Source organism: Bradysia coprophila, unplaced genomic scaffold (genome assembly GCF_014529535.1).
Source record: "Bradysia coprophila strain Holo2 unplaced genomic scaffold, BU_Bcop_v1 contig_197, whole genome shotgun sequence".
NCBI lineage: Eukaryota > Metazoa > Arthropoda > Insecta > Diptera > Sciaridae > Bradysia > Bradysia coprophila.
Genome location: NW_023503460.1, coordinates 1,445,575 through 1,467,881, shown reverse-complemented (window position 1 = coordinate 1,467,881; position 22,307 = coordinate 1,445,575). Strand labels below are relative to the sequence as shown.

Here is a 22,307-nt window from a genome sequence, read left to right as displayed (position 1 = left end):
AGAGGTGTGTTCAATAATATTTCGCAAGCATTCGAAGCCTGGCATGCCGGCTTACTCTACAAACTTTAAAATTCTTGCTAGTGGAATTCGATAACTTTCTAAAATCATACAAAAACGGCACGTGTGGCAACGTGTGAAAAACCAAAAATCAAAACCCCCTCAAAACCGATTGCGATCCACCTGTCAAACGGACAAACATATGAATAAATTCCTTAATCTATTTAGATATGTTCCGTGGTGCATCGAGTTTCGGTTATGTACTACAGATTTTCCTGAAATCGGACCACAGAATAACAGTTACACAGAAAGCATTGTGGTCGGAACCTTCTTTATTTTGAACAGAAGAATCTCTGACCAATGAAAATATATATAAATGTGCGCTATATACGCAGTACTTAACGCAGTCGTAATTCGATACCCTTTTCATGAAATTCGTTGCTCACACACTTTTAATTACTTGTTTATTGCGATACATTTTCGCGTTGTACACAATTAATGTCTATGTTACTTATATACGCTTATGTTGTGTACAGCAGTCCAGTTGACCATTATGCTTTCTTCACTGAGTTTTTACCCTCATGCCCCAACCGTTCTAATGTTATACTATACACATTTTGCACATTATTTACGCTCCAAAAACCAAACCGAAAAAAATGCTTTCTATTTTCAGATAATTGGTGTCGTGTCAGTCTTTTTCATTTGTGTTTCAATTTTATCATTTTGCCTTAAAACACACCCGGATATGCGTGTTCCAGTAATTAGAAACATGACAGTCCGTACGGCTAATGGAAGCACGTCATGGGTGCTGGACAAAGCTCAAACAAATGCCCACGTAGCATTTTTTTACATTGAGTGTGTATGCAATGCGTGGTTTACAATAGAAATATTGGTAAATATGTGTAACTAAGGCAACGCACTCCCAGAAATTAACTAGGGAAACATAACATTACTCCTGAAAAACAAAATCGTCCTAGATTTCTCTCCATTTGATATCTATCTAAAACACTAGTTAATTTACTAGGAGTGCGCATTGATGGCAATACTAAGTGGTTTGGATGGCGGGTAGACTTTCTTGAAGAATTCAAAACAAGCGAAGATCTTTGTTCTCATTGCAGGTACGATTCATTTCATCACCAAGTCGCTGCCAGTTCATAAAGTCATCCGTTAACATAATCGATTATATAGCCACATTGAGCTTCTACATAGATTTGGTGCTTCAAAAGTTTGCCTCTCATTTAGAAAATGCTGACATTCTGGAATTTTTCTCAATAATTCGTATCATGAGATTGTTCAAACTAACACGACATTCGTCCGGCTTGAAAATTCTAATTCAAACATTTCGAGCATCCGCCAAAGAACTGACATTATTAGTGTTTTTCTTAGTGTTAGGCATTGTAATATTCGCTAGCTTGGTGTACTATGCTGAACGTATACAGGCTAATCCGCACAATGACTTCAATAGTATACCATTAGGATTATGGTGGGCATTGGTGACAATGACTACAGTCGGCTACGGTGACATGGCACCGAAAACGTATATTGGAATGTTTGTCGGTGCTTTGTGTGCATTGGCAGGAGTATTAACGATAGCACTGCCCGTACCTGTTATCGTTAGTAATTTTGCGATGTACTATTCGCATACGCAAGCAAGAGCTAAACTTCCGAAAAAGCGGCGTCGTGTTATAGCGGTGGAACAACCACGACCGCCAAGGATACCAGGTAAGTTTTGACAAATCACGAAAGAAAACAATCCAAGAATAATGGAAAGTTCTGAACCACAGAAACAACAGTAAATTGGATGAAATGGTCAATGTTCGGAAGAATGAGTTTATGTATAGCTTTTACGTTGGTGGAGGGTTTCGTTTCGACATTTTGAGACTTTCGACCGATGGAAAATGTACGAAAACACATTGTTTTGAGCGTTGCGACTTTTTGTTTGTTTGCTTTTGATTTTGCGTTGCTATTGCCTCATATAAATTAGGTAACATTTACCAATACCTACACACCTCTACAGTTCTGATATTCGTGACATAGAGTGTTCCATTTCGGAGATGGTTCAAGTTTGTCCCACGGCATCTTCATATAAAAATACCGAAAGTGAAGATGTCCCACGGCATAAAAGTGAACCATATCCGAAATGGAACGCCCTATTTGGTACTTTCTTCCATCAACAATTTCTTCTTTTACCAAATTTTGACAGAAATTCCCTTCCTTGCTGAAGTTCAGTTAGTGGTGCCTTTATTACAGACTGGCCAAGCGTCAGAAAGTTTGGAGATGAGTGGAAATTACATTTCAACTATAATTCGCTATAATTTTTCGTGTGCAAATAGAACACAGTATCGAGTACCATAAGCCTGATGAGAAATGCTATATTTGAACTCCATATTAATGCAAAACGTCGAATGACGTATTTAATTCTCTCGAAGATCGAATGCTTGATCGAATGTCTAATATCAATCACCGTTTCTGAGCTTATGTAAAGCTTCTCAAAAGCGTTAATTTTCACCTGAACGTCTAACGACATTCTGAACGTCTAACGACATTCTGAACGTCTAACGACATTCGTTGAAATCTAATTCACGAATTTCTCGTTTAAGATATATACAGACAAACGTAGAGCAGTTGTAGTTTCTTCTATTTTTATTTTTCAACAATTTGTATTATTAAACGATACGTATTCGCACGCCACGTGTAAATTATCTAGTGAAGCGTTTCTTCCGTCGCGACTAGTTTGACTGATGCGTGAGAAATACACGTATCAACTTAATATCAGACACCGATGTTGTCGGTGTATTATTATGAATATATTTAGAGTTAATAAACATATACTCTGCTCATGTATTGCTTTGACAATTCTCTCCGATAAAAATCGCCAATAATTTCACATGTTTGATTTCGAATCGTTTTTTGTTATCTCATTTATTTAATTCCACCTCACGTCACTTTGACACACCATTAGAACATATGCTTTTTGCTTAAAACTTGACACCAAAACTGCTCTTTTCGATCAATGGATGTTCTTTGTGTATATGTTAACATAAATCAATATTTACCCGCATTTGCATTTATACGACACAATGCAATTAATTCGCTATTTCAAATCATTCAAAAAAGAAACGGAAAAACACATTTCTTTTCATGTATACCGACATCAATGTGATACATTGCTACACCTATGCCTTGAATGCGCGCACCTGTGCAAACGTCACGTTTGTGGGAACTTCAAACCCTATTACACATTTTATGAATTGCATTCTACAATTCGGATACTTTGAATTATACTGTCATGTGATATTTGTACCAGGTGAAACATTCGACAATTGGAATCATATTTGTGCAATGTACGTATAATTCATGTGGCAACTTCTGTCCGAACAAGTGTTTCTAGCATGCATTTGCTTCAGCTGATCCACACAAACAATCAAAACTATTTATACGTCTTTATACCAGTGATAGTCTACCGCGTGTGTGTGTGAAGTATAGTAGCTTCAACCGTAAACAGTTTTGATTGTATGTGTGTTACACATTGAGTGGATCAGCTGACAAACTTCATGCCAAACTTTCACAGCCTCTCACTGTCAAATTGAAGTTTTGAAAGATTTTGAAAATTTACGTATAACGTACTTGTACTTACAATTTATCATTTCTTATAGATTATACGTCATATCCGAAAGTTCTCAAATTGACTTTTAAATTCGACTTCAAAAATACTATTCGCAAAAATTTTAATATTTTCGCAATAAATTGTTTTGGAAATACAACTCACAAAGTAATCAAAGCGTTATAAAAAGCAAAAACGCCAAAACTGATCACTGTCTTTATTTGTCATTTGTCGTATGACGCACAAAATATATTTTCAGCAACCAACCGCGAAAACTGAACTTATCACTTCATACTGTTTTTCAGCCAACGCATCAACGATTAACCTCAGTCTGTTCACTTTTCGCAGTGACGTTGCAGAAAACGTTGTTACTATGTGAAGTCTTGTATCGCTGAGGAATTCAGGGCTAATAAGCTTGTTACTATTTTTCGCTTAAGTATGTACACATTGTGTACTACACAACAGAAGCGGAATACTAAACTAGCAGCACGACTGACATATCTCTTCCATCGTTTAATCTCTATGTTGAGATTATTCAGTCATAGCCTCAACGTTTTCGTGAACATTTCGTCAACAATCACTTTTTGGTTATGTCCCCGGGTAAAAATTTCGGTCTCATGAGACCACGAAAAAAGTGTTCTCAACGGTCTCATTTCGGTCTAAAAATGGTTGGTAGTCTCAATCCAGTCTCAAATTTATTTATTTTTTGTGATGAAACTTTTGGATGAACAAATTGTCATTTTTGAGATCTACTGAGTCTGAACGAGTAGTCTCTTTTCGAGTATTCTTTGGAGGAATTGTCGAGACTAAGTGAGCAGTCTCACTGTGGATAAGTTTTTAGACCGCGTGAGTCCGAACGAGTAGTCTCTTTTCGAGTATTCTTTGGTGGAATTGTCGAGACTAAGTGAGCAGTCTCATTGTGGATAAGTTTTCAGACCATATGAGATGGAGTGAGTGGTCTCTTTTAAAGAAATTTTTTTCTTCGATTTTTGAGGTTGGTTGAGTGGTCTCATTTAAAGAAAATATTTTCTTCGACTTTTGAGACCGGTTGAGTGGTCTCATTTGAAGAAAATATTTACTTTGCCTTTTGAGGTTGGTTGAGTGGTCTCATTTGACGAAAATATTGTCTTCGACGTTCGAGGTTGGTTGAGTGGTCTCATTTGAAGAAAAGATTTTCTTCGACGTTTGAGGTTGGTTGAGTGGTCTCATTTAGAGAAAAAATTTTCTTCGACTTATGAGACCGGTTGAGTGGTCTCATTTGAAGAAAATACTTTCTTCGACTTTTGAGACCGGTTGAGTGGTCTCATTTGCAGAAAATATTTTCTTCGACTTTTGAGGTTGGTTGAGTGGTCTCATTTGACGAAAATATTTTCTTCGACTTATGAGACCGGTTGAGTGGTCTCTTTTGAAGAAAATATTTTCTTCGACTTTTGAGACCGGTTGAGTGGTCTCGTTTAAAGAAAATATTTTCTTCGACTTATGAGACCGGTTGAGTGGTCTCTTTTGAAGAAAATATTTTCTTCGACTTTTGAGACCGGTTGAGTGGTCTCGTTTAAAGAAAATATTTTCTTCGACTTTTGAGACCGGTTGAGTGGTCTCATTTGAAGAAAATATTTTCTTCGACTTTTGAGGTTGGTTGAGTGGTCTCAATTGAAGAAAATATTTTCTTTGACTTTTGAGACCGGTTGAGTGGTCTCAATTGAAGAAAATATTTTCTTTGACTTTTGAGGTTGGTTGAGTGGTCTCAATTGAAGAAAATATTTTCTTTGACTTTTGAGACCGGTTGAGTGGTCTCGTTTGAAGAAAATATTTTCTTCGACTTTTGAGACCGGTTGAGTGGTCTCGTTTGAAGAAAATATTTTCTTCGACTTTTGAGACCGGTTGAGTGGTCTCATTTGAAGAAAATATTTTCTTCGACTTTTGAGACCGGTTGAGTGGTCTCATTTAGAGAAAAAATTTTCTTCGACTTATGAGACCGGTTGAGTGGTCTCATTTGAAGAAAATACTTTCTTCGACTTTTGAGACCGGTTGAGTGGTCTCATTTGCAGAAAATATTTTCTTCGACTTTTGAGGTTGGTTGAGTGGTCTCATTTGACGAAAATATTTTCTTCGACTTATGAGACCGGTTGAGTGGTCTCTTTTGAAGAAAATATTTTCTTCGACTTTTGAGACCGGTTGAGTGGTCTCGTTTAAAGAAAATATTTTCTTCGACTTATGAGACCGGTTGAGTGGTCTCTTTTGAAGAAAATATTTTCTTCGACTTTTGAGACCGGTTGAGTGGTCTCGTTTAAAGAAAATATTTTCTTCGACTTTTGAGGTTGGTTGAGTGGTCTCAATTGAAGAAAATATTTTCTTTGACTTTTGAGACCGGTTGAGTGGTCTCAATTGAAGAAAATATTTTCTTTGACTTTTGAGACCGGTTGAGTGGTCTCAATTGAAGAAAATATTTTCTTCGACTTTTGAGGTTGGTTGAGTGGTCTCAATTGAAGAAAATATTTTCTTTGACTTTTGAGGTTGGTTGAGTGGTCTCTTTTGAAGAAAATATTTTCTTCGACTTTTGAGACCGGTTGAGTGGTCTCGTTTGAAGAAAATATTTTCTTCGACTTTTGAGACCGGTTGAGTGGTCTCGTTTGAAGAAAATATTTTCTTCGACTTTTGAGACCGGTTGAGTGGTCTCATTTGAAGAAAATATTTTCTTCAACTTTTGAGACCGGTTGAGTGGTCTCGTTTAAAGAAAATATTTTCTTCGACTTTTGAGACCGGTTGAGTGGTCTCATTTGAAGAAAATATTTTCTTCGACTTTTGAGGTTGGTTGAGTGGTCTCATTTGAAGAAAATATTTTCTTCAACTTTTGAGACCGGTTGAGTGGTCTCAATTGAAGAAAATATTTTCTTCGACTTTTGAGGTTGGTTGAGTGGTCTCAATTGAAGAAAATATTTTCTTTGACTTTTGAGGTTGGTTGAGTGGTCTCAATTGAAGAAAATATTTTCTTTGACTTTTGAGACCGGTTGAGTGGTCTCGTTTGAAGAAAATATTTTCTTCGACTTTTGAGACCGGTTGAGTGGTCTCGTTTGAAGAAAATATTTTCTTCGACTTTTGAGACCGGTTGAGTGGTCTCGTTTGAAGAAAATATTTTCTTCGACTTTTGAGACCGGTTGAGTGGTCTCATTTGAAGAAAATATTTTCTTCGACTTTTGAGACCGGTTGAGTGGTCTCATTTGAAGAAAATATTTTCTTCGACTTTTGAGACCGGTTGAGTGGTCTCATTTGAAGAAAATATTTTCTTCGACTTTTGAGACCGGTTGAGTGGTCTCATTTGAAGAAAATATTTTCTTCGACTTTTGAGGTTGGTTGAGTGGTCTCAATTGAAGAAAATATTTTCTTTGACTTTTGAGGTTGGTTGAGTGGTCTCTTTTGAAGAAAATATTTTCTTCGACTTTTGAGACCGGTTGAGTGGTCTCGTTTGAAGAAAATATTTTCTTCGACTTTTGAGACCGGTTGAGTGGTCTCATTCAAAAAAAAAATCGACTTTTGAGACGAACGATTTGTATTATTATCCCATACAATTAAATACATAAAGTAAATGCCCCATGTGAGCTACAAAGAAACTAAGTAATTAAAATTAAATATTTTAAAGGAAGGCGCTATTTAAGCTGAAGTTCTCATATAAACTAAAAACGCTAAACGCGCTACAAAGAAATATTATTAATTATAAATAAACGCTCTACTTGAGCTGAAACTCTTCACATATTTAAATTAACGAAGGAAAAGTCGTTCACGTAAATACCTATCCGGATTCGGCATTGTCTTCGGTGTTGTCGTCGGCCGATTGCATTTTCATAAGTAAAAAGTGGTTGACGTCAACGTCATCGGTGTACATTTCTTCGTCTTGGACACACAATATTTCCTTTGAATGAGACCACTCAATCGGTCTCAAAAGTCGAACAAAATATTTTCTTCAAACGAGACCACTCAACCGGTCTCAAAAGTCGAAGCAAAATATTTTCTTCAAACGAGACCACTCAACCGGTCTCAAAAGTCAAAGAAATTATTTTCTTCAAATGAGACCACTCAACCGGTCTCAAAAGTCGAAGCAAAATATTTTCTTCAAACGAGACCACTCAACCGGTCTCAAAAGTCGAAGCAAAATATTTTCTTCAAACGAGACCACTCAACCGGTCTCAAAAGTCGAAGCAAAATATTTTCTTCAAACGAGACCACTCAACCGGTCTCAAAAGTCGAAGCAAAATATTTTCTTCAAACGAGACCACTCAACCGGTCTCAAAAGTCGAAGCAAAATATTTTCTTCAAACGAGACCACTCAACCGGTCTCAAAAGTCGAAGCAAATTATTTTCTTCAAACGAGACCACTCAACCGGTCTCAAAAGTCGAAGCAAAATATTTTCTTCAAACGAGACCACTCAACCGGTCTCAAAAGTCAAAGAAATTATTTTCTTCAAACGAGACCACTCAACCGGTCTCAAAAGTCGAAGCAAAATATTTTCTTCAAACGAGACCACTCAACCGGTCTCAAAAGTCAAAGAAAATATTTTCTTCAAACGAGACCACTCAACCGGTCTCAAAAGTCGAAGAAAATATTTTCTTTAAATGAGACCACTCAACCAACCTCAAAAGTTTTAGCAAAGAGACTACTTGTTCATGCTCAAGCGGTCGGGTCTACGAACAGGACAGCAATGAGGCTACTCATCTAGCCTCGGAAATTGTAACAACGGTTCAAAATTAGAACTCCAAATAGATATATCTGATTTAGCAGCACGTGTAACATCGATGGCCGTCCGAGTTGAAAGTTAAGCATCATTCGTCGCGGTTAGTACTTGGATGGGTGACCGGAAAAAACATTACAAAAAGGTAAAAAAAAAATATTACTAATGATTCTACATAATTTCAGTCAATTTGGTCTAGCGAATTATAAGAAAAGTAAAGGGCAGTGGCCATCTATGAACTCAACAGAGAATTACAAATATTCACAAAAAAAAATCTTCCAATAAATAATATCGAACGAAGAAATGTCTCAATGGTCAAAAAGCAATATGAGAAGTCTCAAATGGTCTAGGAAAAACTCAAAAAAGAGAAGTCTCAAACAGTCTAGAAAAAACTCAAAAAAGAGAAGTCTCAAACGGTCTAGAAAAAACTCAAAAATGAGAAGTCTCAAACAGTCCAGAAAAAACTCAAAAAAGAGAAGTCTCAAAAAGTCTAGAAAAAACTCAAAAAAAGTAGTCTCAAACGGTCTAGAAAAAACTCAAAAATGAGAAGTCTCAAACAGTCCAGAAAAAACTCAAAAAAGAGAAGTCTCAAAAAGTCTAGAAAAAACTCAAAAAAGAGAAGTCTCAAACGGTCTTTTTTATCCTCAAAAATGGTTTAAATAAGAGCGTATGTTTCTTCTCATCATAATGAGACCACTCAACCAGTCTCACAACGTCTAACAAATCCAAAATGAGACCACTCATCCAGTCTCACAACGTCTCACAACGTCTCACAAACCCAAAATGAGACCACTCATCCAGTCTCACAACGTCTAACAAATCTAAAATGAGACCACTCATCCAGTCTCACAACGTCTCACAAACCCAAAATGAGACCACTCATCCAGTCTCACAACGTCTTACAAATCCAAAATGAGACCACTCATCCAGTCTCACAACGTCTAACAAATCCAAAATGAGACCACTCATCCAGTCTCACAACGTCTAACAAATCCAAAATGAGACCACTCATCCAGTCTCACAACGTCTAACAAATCCAAAATGAGACCACTCATCCAGTCTCACAACGTCTAGCAAATCCAAAATGAGACCACTCATCCAGTCTCACAACGTCTTACAAATCCAAAATGAGACCACTCATCCAGTCTCACAACGTCTAACAAATCCAAAATGAGACCACTCATCCAGTCTCACAACGTCTAACAAATCCAAAATGAGACCACTCATCCAGTCTCACAACGTCTAACAAATCCAAAATGAGACCACTCATCCAGTCTCACAACGTCTAGCAAATCCAAAATGAGACCACTCATCCAGTCTCACAACGTCTTACAAATCCAAAATGAGACCACTCATCCAGTCTCACAACGTCTAACAAATCCAAAATGAGACCACTCATCCAGTCTCACAACGTCTAACAAATCCAAAATGAGACCACTCATCCAGTCTCACAACGTCTAGCAAATCCAAAATGAGACCACTCATCCAGTCTCACAACGTCTAGCAAATCCAAAATGAGACCACTCATCCAGTCTCACAACGTCTTACAAATCCAAAATGAGACCACTCATCCAGTCTCACAACGTCTAACAAATCCAAAATGAGACCACTCATCCAGTCTCACAACGTCTAACAAATCCAAAATGAGACCACTCATCCAGTCTCACAACGTCTAGCAAATCCAAAATGAGACCACTCATCCAGTCTCACAACGTCTTACAAATCCAAAATGAGACCACTCATCCAGTCTCACAACGTCTAACAAATCCAAAATGAGACCACTCATCCAGTCTCGAACATCCTCCATAAATTTTGGAAATGAGACTACTCATCACTCTCGGATGAATTCCGATGAATTTTTGGATGAATTTTAGGTCTCAAAGGTTCGAAATACGTAGCCTCATCGAGTCTCATCTCCATATAAAAATTTCAGCCTCAAAAAGGTCTCACCGACACCTTTTTTTTTTACCCGGGTCTCTATGCATAACGTTATGACAGCTAAAATGAACAGCTGCACACGGACCTATTATAAAGCTTTCAGCGGATTTACGTCGTTTAGCACTCCGTTTACGAGTGAACATTTGAAGCTCCTCACACTTTCCTTTGTTAGAACGTAAACGGAGAGCTAAACGGTGTAAGTCCGCTGGCAGCCTAAATTCAGACTAAAAAATTCATCCGTTTAGCTTTCCGTTTACTCCGTGCTCTAACAATAGAATAGATAGTGTGGTTTGCGTAAACGGATGAATTTTTCTAGAATGGTAATCCAGCCTTACACAACCAACATTAAATAATAATAATAATGTCAAGGTCAAGTAATACTCGTGTCGCTTAAAGTAATGCTTCATTTGGGCAATATCAGCAAAATCAGACAATATGACAGTGGACAAAATCTTATGAGTTTGAAAATATTCTCTTAAAAGCAAAATTGTGGAAATTAATTATTTTCTCTGATTCGTGCGTAAAACTATTTTCTTGTTGGGTATCATCTTTATCTTTCTCTTAAATTAAATAAAGAAAACTCTGCAATACACTCAAATTACCATTATAACAATCACATACACTAACTACCACAAAATGCATTCTATTATTTTTTTTTCAAAAACATGGCTTAATTTAATTAACAAATTTGTTATTGCTATTAACATCATTGCTTGCGCACTAAAATGTTCATCATCCCAATAATATGATTTACAGGTCAGCCAGGTCAAGTAGGCACACCAATATCAGGTCAACCGGCCGGAACACCAGGATCAGGTGGACCACGTCGAATGAATGCCAATAAAAGCGGCTCGAAAGACCTAGTCGGTCCAAAATCAGGTATGAAATTCATCTAAATTCACTAATCTTTTTCGCTAAGCTAAGGCTTTTCCTCTTTATTTTTGTTTTAATTTTTAAAATATTATATTGATTGGTTCAGTGGCTGTTAATAAAAAAAATTAAATTTAATAATTTAATAAACAAGAAAAACAATTCCAGCCTCACAATGTTTTTCTACTCATTTTCATCGTAAAATAAAGAAACAATTATTATTTATTGGCATTTGCAAAAAATCAAATGAAACGAAATTATTCAAATAAAAACGGAATGAATGAGCGAACGTTCGTTATGTGTGCATGTATGTTGTCAATAAAAAAACTGAATTTTAGGTTAATTTTTTATTTGAAATTAAACAAATAAAATGTTAAGCTGGCGGTGAATAAAAAATGTTTTAATATGAAAAATGTATAATTTATGAAGTCAGCGATTGTATTATTCAACGAATTTTTCATTATTTATTCTTTTACGTTACTATTCCGCACACACAAAATTAAGCATTTTAGTTTCGTCTTCGTTTCTGATTAATCTCTTCTCTGCCAGTTTAGCTCTCAATTCTTGTCAATTCTTGTTGTTTCCATGGGACGAACAAGAGATTTTCTCCTTGAAACTGTCACTTTGTTTTGGTTCTGAAAAATAGTGAAACAAACTGATGTGTTTGTTTCATAGATTCAAACAGTTATGAAAAATTATGTGTTCAATTCGAAATAGGAAGTTCCAACTTAAGCGATTTGCGGAATCGCTTCGCTCTTGTTGGAATTTCCTTTTTTATTTAACTTATTTGTCAATTCAGGACATTTGTATAAGGATTCATTTCCTACTTGTTCCTTGACTAATAAAATTGAATTGAATTGAATTGAATGAATTGAATTCCTTTATACTAGGGGATAAAAAATTAAACTCGGGTCGGGAATACCCTTAATGTTATTTGCAATGACAAAAGGAGAGCAATCAAGAAGTAGAATCGAAAATGCTTAATTTAATGCGTGCAAAACAGTAATTTCATGTTTTAAGTTGTTAATTTATGTTAATTCTTTAAGTTTTATTTTTATCTAGTTAATTTATTTATTTGTAATTATTTATCATGCAGCGCCGATACAGTTAAGTGATATTCGTATTTTATTTAATTAGTTTATTTATTACTTTTTTTATAATTTAGACAAATAAAAAATTTATGAATTAATGTAACAACTTTCAGTTTTATTATTTTTCTCTTTTGTTTGATGGAAAATTAAATTATTATTATCCATCAAATGTAAAAATCAGCTGAGGGATTCTTCTGAAAACACATACGTTTGTAACACGTCGAATTGGACTCATTAAGTAAGGGGAAACCTATTGTGGTTGTCAAGAGATGCCAAATCAGCGGAAAAAAATGTCTGTCTGTCCGTCTGTCTGCACGATAACTTGAGTAAAGCGCATCCGATTTTAAAAATTCTTTTTTTTCCCCGTTTGGTAATGTAAAAAGACAGGCTAAGTTCGAAGATGAGTGATTTTGAATCGACCCCTCCCGAGCTGGGGCCCAATAAGTGCTTTACGGTTTTTCGAAGATATCTCCATATCTACATTTAAACGTTACACTTGTAAGTGATACGTCAAATAAAAGGTATTTACAATACCGATCGACAAAAAAAAAAGTTTATGGAAATCGGATGACCGACTCGTGAGTTAGACCCCTTGGAGTGAAACAGGCACAGGGCGGCAAGCAGTTTTTGCTTGTAGGTCGGTGAAATTTGAACATATTTCGTCTGTTTTAGCTTTATTAGTCTCTTGGAGTGTGCTCTTATCTGGCTACTCGGCCGTACAGTGAACGTGGAGTATTTTGTCAATATCTCGAGTAAATTTTGACCGAATTCCATGATTTTTTTTTTGTTTGAAAGGTATTAACGAATGTAAAGCGTCGGTACTATTTCCGGTCTCCTTACAAAATGGCTGCCGGCGGCCATATTGGATTTTATTAAAAGTTACATATCTTGGGAAAAATGGTACTTAGATAGTTTGTTATGTGTGTGGCGTTTCAGGGATTCCATGTATGGACATCTATATATACCTATATAATAGCATATTCATCTGTGAAATGTTTATTTATAGGAAAATATAGGTAAATATAGCGGTATATAGCTGTTTAAATAGGAATTTATGAAAGTTGACTTCGTACGGGGCTGTCTATATTGCCTCCGGCAATTTATTTGTTGATGATAGCAAGGCAAAGAGTGGATAATGCAAGTGATTTTAAAGGACGAATAGCTTTTCAGTAGAGAAGAGTATGAAGTAAGAGAAATAAAGAGTTTCACATTAAAGGCTTTTTATACGAATAGGTGTTTCGTACGGGTCGGCGTTAGCTATGTTTTATATGTGAAGCCAAAACCACTTTCAAAAAAATTCTTCGAAGCTTGTGTGGCTAGTGTGATCGGAAGCCGAAAACATGCACTTTTCTTCCAAGAATTTCTCCAGTTACACGAGTCGTACAGGGTTGTGTGGGGTGTCATTAGAAAGATAATTGCATGTACTTCCGGGGCAAATAGGGTCTTATTGGGTTTAAAGTTCATACATACTGAGATATGGCCAGTTGAAGTTTTCAACCAAAAAAAGACTGAAAACTTACACTTTTCTTACAGACATTTAGAAAGTTTATTACATGCAGTTTCAGGGCAAATAGGGACTTATTGGGGTTTGGAAGCATCTACGACGAATTATGAGAAGTTGAAATGTTTAAGTGCTTATATTGAATCGAAGATGCTGCCAAACTTCCGTAAGCTCTACTTTCCCTGAAAGTATATGCAATTACCTTTCTAATGACACCCCACACGACCCTGTACGTTTCGTGCACCTCGATAAATTTTAAACTCAATAAGACCCTATTTGCCCCGGAAGTACATGCAATTACCTTTCTAATGACACCCCACACGACCCTGTACGGCTCGTGTAACTGGAGAAATTTTTGTAAGAAAAGTGCTTGTTTTCGGTTTTCGATCACCTCACACTAGCCACACAAGCTTCGAAGATTTTTTTTGAAAGTGATTTTGGCTTCTGGAGTCGAATACCTTACTGGGCACATATAAAAAATTCCAATAGAAAATGCGCCCGATTTCGGTCTTCTGTTTTTCAGACGAATCCCTCTATTTAATTTTCATCCGTACATCATGAATAACCTTATTTTCTCCACTCATTTCATTTGGACTGCAAAATATGATTGTTTAACGGTTATTCACGTGCTCACGGTAAAAACGTTGTGTTCACCTTTATTAGATATAGGAAATTCCAACCAAGCGAAATTCGGTCTTGCTTGAATTTCCTATTTTATTTCCTCTGTAAATAGAATGCAATTGTGAAAGTTTTAATAGGTAGAAATTACTTCGATTTATACTAGGAATTCTGACCCTTTTCATTGTTAAAATAGTTTTCATCTTTATTTTAGCTCCTTCTAAGAAAGTATAGGACCTGAGGGAAAGGTGTTATTTCGATAAATGAAGCAAGTTTGTTCGGTGTGGATGGTAATATTCGACCGTTGTTTTATTTAGGTTTACCGTTATATTTAATGGAGTAACTGTTCACAGATCTGCTCCGTGTACTTCTACTAATAAGAACGAAACACTTCACATTGCGCATGTTTCTGTTCAATTTTCATTAGACCCGTACGAAGTACTGGGGTCTTATAGGTTTACGCATACGTTTGTAACACGTCGAATTGGACTCCCTGAGTAAGGGGAAACCTATTGTGGTTGTCTAGAGATGCCAAATCCGCGAAAAAAAAATGTCCGTCTGTCCGTCTGTCTGTCTGCACGATAACTTGAGTAAAACGCATCCGATTTTGAAAATTCTTTTTTTTCCCGTTTGGTAATGTCAAAAGACAGGCTAAGTTCGAAGATGAGTGATTTTGGATCGACCCCTCCCGAGCTGTGGCCCAATAAGTGCTTTACGGTTTTTCGAAGATATCTCCGGACATTTAAACGTTAAACTTGTAAGTGATACGTCAAATAAAAGGTATTTACAATACCGATCGACAAAAAAAAAGTTTATGGAAATCGGATGACCGACTCGTGAGTTAGACCCCTTGGTGTGGAACAGGCACAGGGCGGCAAGCAGTTTTTGCTTGTAGGTCGGCCACATTTGAACATATTTCGTCTGTTTTAGCTTTATTAGATAGGTATTGACCGTACCAATCAGGGAAAAAAATTTTTATGAAATTATGTTCTCCGGAGCGTGAGCTAGGTCTCTTGGAGTGAGCTCTTATCTGGCTACTCGGAAGTACAGTGAACGTGGTGTATTTTGACAATATCTCGAGTAAATTTTGACCGAATTTCATGAATTTTTTTTTGTTTGAAAGGTATTAACGAATGTAAAGCGTCGGTACTATTTCCGGTCTCCTAACAAAATGGCTGCCGGCGGCCATATTGGATTTTAGTAAAATAGAAATATCTTGGGAAAAATGATACTTAGAGAGTTTCTGTTAACATGGAAATAATTTGTTATGTGTGTGGGGTTTCAGGGATTCCATATACGGACATCTATATATACCTATATACAGCTATATTGAGCTATATACAGGCATATAGAGCTATATAATAGCATATATTTATCTGTGAAATGTTTATTTATAGTGAAATATAGTTAAATATAGCGGTATATAGCTGTTTAAATAGGAATTTATGAAATTTGTCTTCGTACGGGGCTGTCTATATTGCCTCCGGCAATTTAGTTGTATATGATAACAAGGCAAAGAGTGGATAATGTAAGTGATTTTAAAGGGAGAATAGTTTTTCAGCAGAGAAGAAAATGAAGTAAGAGAAATGAAGAGTTTCACATTAAAGGCTTTTGATACGAATAGGTGTTTCGTACGGGTCGGCGTTAGCTATGTTCTTTATTCTGAATTCTTTCCTCATAATTTCATCGTATACTCTAGATTAAGGGTATCTTGATTCATTTTAATTTAATAGAATGCTGCGATTGCTTACTTAGTTTATAAGGAAATCATTAGCCCGCGGTTATTGCGGACATGTTTGTTGCACAACTTTCAACGATTTTCGTAAAGCAAGTTTCACTTTTCGTCGCTGCAGTTGTTGAGACTCTAGTTCTTTACAACAAACCTCACGTTAATGCTACGAGTTATTTTGTAGATAGTAAAGCAGTAATTATATTGACGAGCGATGCTACTATTCGCGCGCTACAAATACATCGCTTGAAACTAGCACGCGAATTTTTTTCGCTTGCTAGTGTCGAGCGATATATGAAAATATGCGCATCGCTCATCAATATAATTACTACTTAAGGACATTTAGCTACCACGCGGACACAAAAACCATACGAAACACTTCAAATGTTTTTGTGTTATTTTACGAAATGGTCTTCGTCCAATCCATCAAATATATTCAAAGCTAACACGCTTCCAATAATGTTACGAAACACATTTCTATTCCTTGCACCTTCTGGTACGTAGCTTGTGTCAATTTACGAAATGAACGGAGCATCGAATAACGTTTGCAACTATCCGTTTTATTTACGTCCTTCAACGTTGACTGGACGCTATTAGCAATTGTTTTGTCATGTTTCACTGGGTTTTAAAGGTTTTACCGGAATTTCGACTACATTATGCTATATAATATGGTTTGACGTTTTAGAAATACTACGTACTTGTAATAACACATTTATTTGAACTAACATCAGTTCGTAGTTCTGTGTTTTCTTTGTTAATGTATAAATGAGAGAAGAATCGAGTAATTCAATTAAGCAATAAAAGCAACGAAGATTGTACCGCCTTCGTGGGTGTCTTAACCTGTTCTTTCAGAACCTTGAAATATACATTTATATTCGTTCGTTGAATTAATACATTAAGCTTCTGCACAATATTATCAGCATCAGTTATAATCTGAATATCCGGTATCGATTAGCAAAATTATAAAAAGAAAACTCATCAACAGCTTATTGTATCATTTTTAATGGGACGAACGAAAATGTTCTTTTCTCAACGTTTTATTTGTGCTGTTTAATTATAGCTGCGGGCTGCAGTTTTACGTATAATTATCCTAAATATCACAGTTATTAGGGTAACTGTCTTTCGTCTTTAAGCGATTGAGCACGCTGTAATTTTCGATAAAGGAAGTCCAAGTCTCAACTTTATACTCGCGTTTAAATGCCAACTGTCAGAAAAATAATCATAAAATCCTGGGCGCGCGTTAGCATAGCCCGTGACGCAAATCCTATTATTAGAAAAAATTTCAAAAAATTTTTTTGTCGTAGACTGCAGAACCATATATACAGCAAATATTGACGTTTTACAATTCAAATACAAATGACTCCAAATTACCATTAAAAAAAACTAGGCGTCCGTACGAGTTCAACGTTCTTGCAGCTTAAAATTCGGCCACGCAAAAAATCTTCCAAGAAGTCCCATTTCCATACATTTTGGTCAATTTCAGTACTTTAAACGAAATGAAAAAATCCTACGTTACTTTGTTAGTCCGTCCGTCCGTCCGTGTTTCCTATCTTCTAAAGTCTTCTTTAGATTTTGTTGAAATTTTGGGAGTAGATTCTAGTCGTCATTCTAAGACATTCCAGAAAAAAAATTGGGGGGAACCGGCCTCGTTTCGGAGCTAAGGCTCCTCGAAGTTCCCATATAGGCCCCATATAAGAACACCTTTAAGTGTGTGTGTGTGTGTGGATGGGTATGGTCAACGCACTGCTCCTAGCATGAACACTACTTTGACAAACGTCGAATTTGGAGGCTTTTGTGATGAGAGCTACCGCTTAAGATTGATTGTATTGTGTGTTTGAACTCACACAACTAAAACAAGTCACCTATCTTCACGAAAGAAACGCAGTGCCTACTGTGACTTCATCAGCCTCCAAATATTTCTTATGTTCATGCTAGGAGCAGTGCGTTGGTATGGTAGAACAAATTTGTTCGCTTTTGGTAAGCTCTGCTCGCCTCAATTTTTTTCCTAAATTTAGTATTTTTAAAATTTTTAAATTTAAAGTCGAAGCATTATAATTTGATCGATTCATATTTAAAAAATTGTAGTTTTTCAAGAAATCATTTCGAAAACATTACAGTATAAAAGCTTACACATGCTCATTAGAGCTGTTTACTCGCGGTATACCTGCGGGTAATCCGTTCAAATGCACGTGTCTAAGCTTTTATACTGTAATGTTTTCGAAATGATTTCTTGTGTAAGTTGTCAGTCTTTCATTTCATTTCATTTATTTCAGTTTAAATTCGATTATAAGTAAGTTGTCAGTCTTTATTCGGTTGAAAACTTCAACTGCACATATCTCAGTGTGGATGAATTTTAAACCTAACAAGAACCTATTTTTCCCATAAGTACATGCAATTACCTGTACGGCTCGTGTAACTGGAGAAATTTTTGTAAGAAAAGTGCATGTTTTCAGTTTTCGATCACCTCCCACCAGCCACACAAGATTCGAAGAATTTTTTTGAAAGTGGCTTTAGGTTCTAGGGACCAATATCAATTCGGGCACATATAAAAAAGTCCAATGGAAAATGCATCCGACTTCAAGATTCTGTTTTTCAAAAGAATCCCTCATAAATTTAGGTTCTTGGTGTAGCTTAGGTGAAGCAGAGCGTTGACTAGATACAATTTACTGTAAGGGTCTCCCTTGGTATTTAAAAGATAAATTTGTGCAAATATTTATATGATAATGAACTCACAACAACCGAATAACCGGGACGAAATGCCTGCCCAAACATAATGTTTTAAAATTATTAGAGAAAAACGTACATACACTCCACGCTTATGTAAATTGTTAAATAACAGAAATAATAAAAATAATAAAAATGCTGTCTGTGAGAATCAAAAGTAACAATGAAAATTATAATTTGAGACGCTTCGAAGGAGGGTAAGAATTGTGTTTGCCTTATGTACATAATTAATATATAGCACAAACGTATAAAAACGAAGAAAAATTAAATATAAAATTTATCTAAACGGGAGAAGCGTATAATTGTATACGGTTGTAAAAACCAAAGTATGTTTACATATAATTTCGTATGACAAGCGTTAGTCCTAAATTTTTAATGAGAAAAAGCGTTTTCCATACTCTTTTTGGTCGAATATTAGGTATGATAAATTACGGCTGTACGACTTAAACATTCGATGAGACATTTTATGACATATTTCAGTTGTTGTAGAGAAATTCCTTTTTTAATTTCATCATGAAAAAAATTTAATAATTCTCAGCAAATTTAGACAACATCGCCCGCTGTTTATAATGTGTCTTTCTCATTCCTTCGAACCTGTATTACATTACCAGAAATAACATTCACTGTTTGGTTCATCTCTGGAACGAGAATGAACGTAAGATGGATTTATTATACCCGCACGAAGTACGCTTCGTTTACAGTACATTTGTACGTTTGTTTGAATACCTGCGTTGACCAGGCGAAAGACTTTAGACACTTTAGACCACTCTAGATTGTGCAGAAGCTTTTGTACTTCCGCTCAAAGCTCAATGGAAGAAATTTGTGTATGGTTGTTAGAACTGGGGTCGTGGTCAGGATTCCAGCGAAAATGTTCATGTAAAATTCATCAACTTTAGATGCCTTTTCCCTTGGCCATTTCGAAACCAAGTTTGATAAATGTGTCATTACAGAGCTTTCGGTCAAGTACTTCTGATTCTAGGTGGCCGACCATGATCCATTCAGTCCAGAGAGTGACACAGTCGCTTTTTATTCGTTTCATAGGACGACGAACACAAATTCAACAAGAATAGACCGGCTATAAGCCTAGTATAAATAGGCAAGCAGGAAGAATAGTTTCTTCAGTCGATATCCAGCTGTTGAACAGTAAAGATCTCCACCAACTTTCTATCAGTTTTGTAGTCAACTACCAATTTGGTATTCAACTATACTAGTTTGGTTTGTCTCCTACCAAAAATTCAAGCTTTAGGCAGGCAGACAAAAGAATTTCGTCAGTCGGTGCACAGTTCTCGAATGTCAATCCAACTACAAAAACTACCGACTACAAATTTTCAGACAGATGAAGTGTCCACAATGTCAGAATCGGTGTCGCTGGGTCATGAAATAAGTAGAATCTGTTAACAACAAAATTGTGTTATTCCTTATGTTTATCGAGTGTAGGCCAAACGAGAAATATAGGCAATAATGTCATTGTTACTGTTGGTTTAATCTTATTCAATAACCATAGAGCTTTACTGCTTTTTATGTGAGGGGGAAACAGCTTAAGAATGAATAACACTTATTAGGGTGGGCGAATTTTTTTAATTGAAATCTCGAAAGCAGATTTCAACATTTTTTTAATGCTTTTTCATTTTTGTATTTGCAGTACGGTACCTATGAGACTCCGTGCAGAATGAAAACTTTGCAAAAGCATCTCTGATATTAGATAACGTCAGATTTTTCACCGCTACCTACAAAAAGTTGTAAATTTTCAGTAATTTAAATACTAGATACAGTCGGTGACTTTCAAATGACTCATTTCGTCTCAGCTGTTTTTCAGCTGATCTACTCAAACAAACAAATATAGTTTCACGTCTTCAAACGATTTTATCATTACTACGCGCATGCGTGTACATTGGGCTAAAAAACAGCTGAAACAAAATTTGACAGTGGCCGACTGTAAGGTTTTAAACAAATATCGTTGTCGATAATTTTTCCTCGTGGAAAGTTGCCCACCAGACCAGGTGGGTTCGAGATTTCAATTCGACAAAATTCGCCGCACCCTAATACTTATGCCTTTTGATTTCGCTGCAAGAATTGTTGTTTACCCCTCAACTGTATACCGTTAGTTAAGCCAACTCATTCGCCACATAAATAATATAAATTAACGAAAATAGTATGCTTACAAGTACAAAAATAAATATTTTCTTAAAATACAGATGAATTTTCACCAATGATTGGGAAAACACCCGGCGGAAAAATGGCACGACTATTATAATAGCTGGCTTTCTTCACACAACCAACGCTTTTCATTATCCGATTTGCATATAAATCGAATAATAAATATTCGACGCAATAGCATACCCCTACTAAAAATACATAATATAAATCGCTTCAACCCATTTTGCTGAGATAATAAATTCTATTTTGCAGTCAAATCAAAACTCGAAAAAAAATCCTAACACAAAACTGCGTAAAGACATTTTTTCTAAATATTTGTTTTTCTAAAAATTCGTGTTTGTTGTGTGTAATGTTGTTTTGTGTTTTTAACCCGTTTTTTGTTAATTGTTGCGAGTTGTTATTTCAAAGGGAGAACTGTGTTGTCTTCCGTTTTGTTGTTTATCAAATATATGCGTACATGCTTTCTATTATATAAATGTTGTTTTTCGCCGGCTCAGTGTATTTTGTTTTTCGAACATTTTTAGCGTGTTGTACATTTTGCTGAAACTAAACACATAATATGAATTTTTGTCCCCCGCTTTGGATCGGTGTTAAAGTGTACATAAATGCTCATCATAAAGTACGTTTATGCCCTAGGCATTTATCGTGTCATTGTTTATTTTTTCAGTGTATCTACCCCCCAATAAAACCGAAATAAATTTCGTTTTCTTTCTGGTTTTGTTCTAACATGCTTTTTCAATCTCAATATTTATGTATACAAGATTTTGTTCTTTTCGGTGTGGAGTGAGGATAGATATAATCAATATTTTTTTTTTCGATTTAGTGAAATCGAACATCAAAATACCACATTTTTGAAAGCTTTTAGTTGAATGCGCTAAAAAAAATCCATCGATTTTAATCCAATAATTCATTTATTTCATGCACTTGAGACTGGGGAGAATAGCTAGGAAGTTTGGTGAAGAGTTGAAATTACATTTCAACCATGATTCGTTAGACTTTTTCGTGTACAAGTCGGTGTAGTGTTCGACAAAGCACTGTATCGAGTACCAATATTCAAAAGTAAAGAACCTTACCCCGTAATGGTTACTTGGATCACAAGGGACGAAAGTAAAAAAATTCAACCTGTGCGATTGCTGCCCTGGCCACGGACTGCAAACTTCGCACACGGTCAAGAATCAGATCGCTCAAGAACTCAGACATTTGCAGGATTTTAGCATTATATGGACTATGAAATTAACAGCAATGAAAATAAACCTGAAAAATTTCCCTAAAATTTTCGTCAAGGATTTCATGTGAAATGTCTACGATTGGTTCATCCAAATGCCTTAAACGAATATTTCATTAAACTGTCTCA

The 22,307-nt window shown here is 35.9% G+C and overlaps 1 protein-coding gene across 1 annotated transcript in view; it reads left to right on the top strand.

Annotated features, from left to right (window-relative positions):
* Positions 1–743: 743 nt before the first annotated feature.
* Positions 744–22,307, top strand: part of LOC119075299 (potassium voltage-gated channel protein Shaw-like) — a 32,120-nt gene continuing 10,556 nt past the window's right edge. The window contains exons 1-3 of the mRNA XM_037181710.1: positions 744–889; positions 1,116–1,719; positions 11,020–11,142. Of these exons, the coding sequence (XP_037037605.1) occupies positions 767–889; positions 1,116–1,719; positions 11,020–11,142 (850 nt within the window). The 5' untranslated portion in view covers positions 744–766. The remainder of the gene's footprint in view (positions 890–1,115; positions 1,720–11,019; positions 11,143–22,307) is intronic.